The sequence below is a fragment of the Oryzias melastigma genome, linkage group LG23 (genome assembly GCF_002922805.2).
Source record: "Oryzias melastigma strain HK-1 linkage group LG23, ASM292280v2, whole genome shotgun sequence".
In the NCBI taxonomy this organism is placed as follows: Eukaryota; Metazoa; Chordata; class Actinopteri; order Beloniformes; family Adrianichthyidae; genus Oryzias; species Oryzias melastigma.
This window is the reverse complement of record NC_050534.1, coordinates 1,460,919-1,462,893: the sequence shown is the minus strand read 5'-3', so window position 1 is coordinate 1,462,893 and position 1,975 is coordinate 1,460,919. Positions and strand designations below refer to the sequence as shown.

The following is a 1,975-nucleotide window of genomic DNA, read 5'->3' as shown; positions in this document are numbered from 1 at the left end:
ATACAGTCTATGGGGTAGAGCTGTGTTGGCTTTCTTCTGATTGGTTTATTTTGAGGATGATAACGCTTTCTAAACCCACATAAACAGGAAGTTTACGTCTTCAGAAGACTATGAACATGCCATGCCGGCACATTGTTGGGACAATAGCATAATCTACTAGAGCTGCCACGATTATTCGACTAATCAAGGACTAATTGACTTTTAAAATAGTCAACAACTGATTTAATAGTCAATTAGTCGTTGATTTATATTATATTGGGTCAGCGTGTTCAGAGTTGAACAAAGTTGTGAGATTTCAGCACCAAAAAATGCACCTTTTTATTTTTGAGTCTGTGTGACCAAAACTTTATCTTTAGTGAAAAATAGTTCCTTGTTTCAGATGCTGACCTCATTAGAGAGATCAGGAATATACTTTACATCAAACTCATTTTGACAGGTGACCTTTGACCCTAAATACCCTTTATATATAAAAATGATATTAAATTGTTAAGTCATCTAGAGGGCCGGGGCATCTGTCAAAATGAGTTTGATGGAAAGCATATTCCTGATCTCTCTCATTTGAGCTAATCTTGTTTTAATCCCAGAAACTGATGAAGAATAGAGGCTGCATGCTTCATTAAAAGTTTAATAAAGTATCATTATAATTGCCTTTATTTTTAGTTAGTTTAAAGTTAGTTAAATGTGTGATTTACACCCACTTTGTGCATGCGTGAAAATCTGAAAAATAATTAGTGATTAGCCGACTAGTGGACTAATGAATAACAGCATAGTTCTGAACATGGATGGATGGATATTCTCTTAAAAATTAAAACTTTAAATGCTTTAGTTCTATGTAAAAGTAAACTTTTCAAGTCTTAGAATATTCACTTGACATGTATTGAAAGCTGCTGGCCTGAGCCAGCTTCCTGAGCTTCCATCCTTGGAAATGAAGCATCAGGCTCCTCTGCGGTTTCTACCTGTAGCACAGAGGGTGCTCCTCCCCCTCAAGCAAGGGGGGCAGCTCTGGGGGTGTGATGAAGACGGTGTGCTCGCTGCGATGGGACTCATCCGTCTCTATCAGCCGGGTCTCCTCCAGCCTTTCACTGTCCACCTGCAGGAGGACCCACAAACATGATCAGAGATGGACCGGGACCAGAGCCGAGCTGCTGACCCGCTGCTCCATCACGAGCTCCACCCTTCCCTCACTCGTGAACAGAAAAGTGGGAGTGAACCTTTACTGACTAGGAGCTAAGAACCACAGCATGAAGAGTTTGACAGTAAAAATGAGAAACAAAATCAGACAAAGACACTCTGGCTGTTTGTACAGAGATCAAGCAGCCCCCAGCAGCAGCCATGACCCCATACTCCCAGAACAGGAGCAGGCCTGGGACACGCTCTAACCCTTTCTCCACGCCAGTGGTCTGGATGAGGGGCGGGGTTTAATCCCAGAAAATGTCATTTCATGATTTGATTCACAAGGTTTCCACTCAGAACAGGTTTAGATTTGGTGATAAAAATAGTTTTGATAAAACTAATGATATAAAATGGTATAAAGGTGAAACTTTATTAAATAATATCCTTATTTCTTAAGAAAAAAATCTTGTGTAGAGCCATCACAGCTGAGTCCTGTTCTGAGTTCAATTCATTAGAAAAACATAGTTTGGGGGCGGGGGGATGGTTGCCTTAGCACATTGGGTCAAATGTTGTAAATGTAGCGAGAGCAGGTATTAGGTGGAGGTGGAGCTAGAGAGGTGGAGGAGGAGTTAGAGAGGTGGAGTTAGAGAGGTGGAGGTGGAGTTAAAGAGGTGGAGGAGAATTTAGAGAGGTGGAGGTGGAGTTAGAGAGGTGGAGGAGGAGTTAGAGAGGTGGAGTTAGAGAGGTGGAGGTGGAGTTAGAGAGGTGGAGGAGGAATTAGAGAGGTGGAGGTGGAGTTAGAGAGGTGGAGGAGGAGTTAGAGAGGTGTGGATAGAGAGGTGGAGGTGGAGCTAGAGAGGTG

At 42.4% G+C, this 1,975-nt stretch overlaps 1 protein-coding gene across 1 annotated transcript in view; it reads right to left on the bottom strand.

Annotated features, from left to right (window-relative positions):
- Positions 1–1,090, bottom strand: part of LOC112160245 (C-myc promoter-binding protein) — a gene marked incomplete at its 5' end in the record, with an annotated part of 47,345 nt that extends 46,255 nt beyond the window's left edge. The window contains 1 exon segment of the mRNA XM_024294652.1: positions 957–1,090. Coding sequence (XP_024150420.1) covers positions 957–1,090 — 134 coding nt within the window.
- Positions 1,091–1,975: the final 885 nt, after the last annotated feature.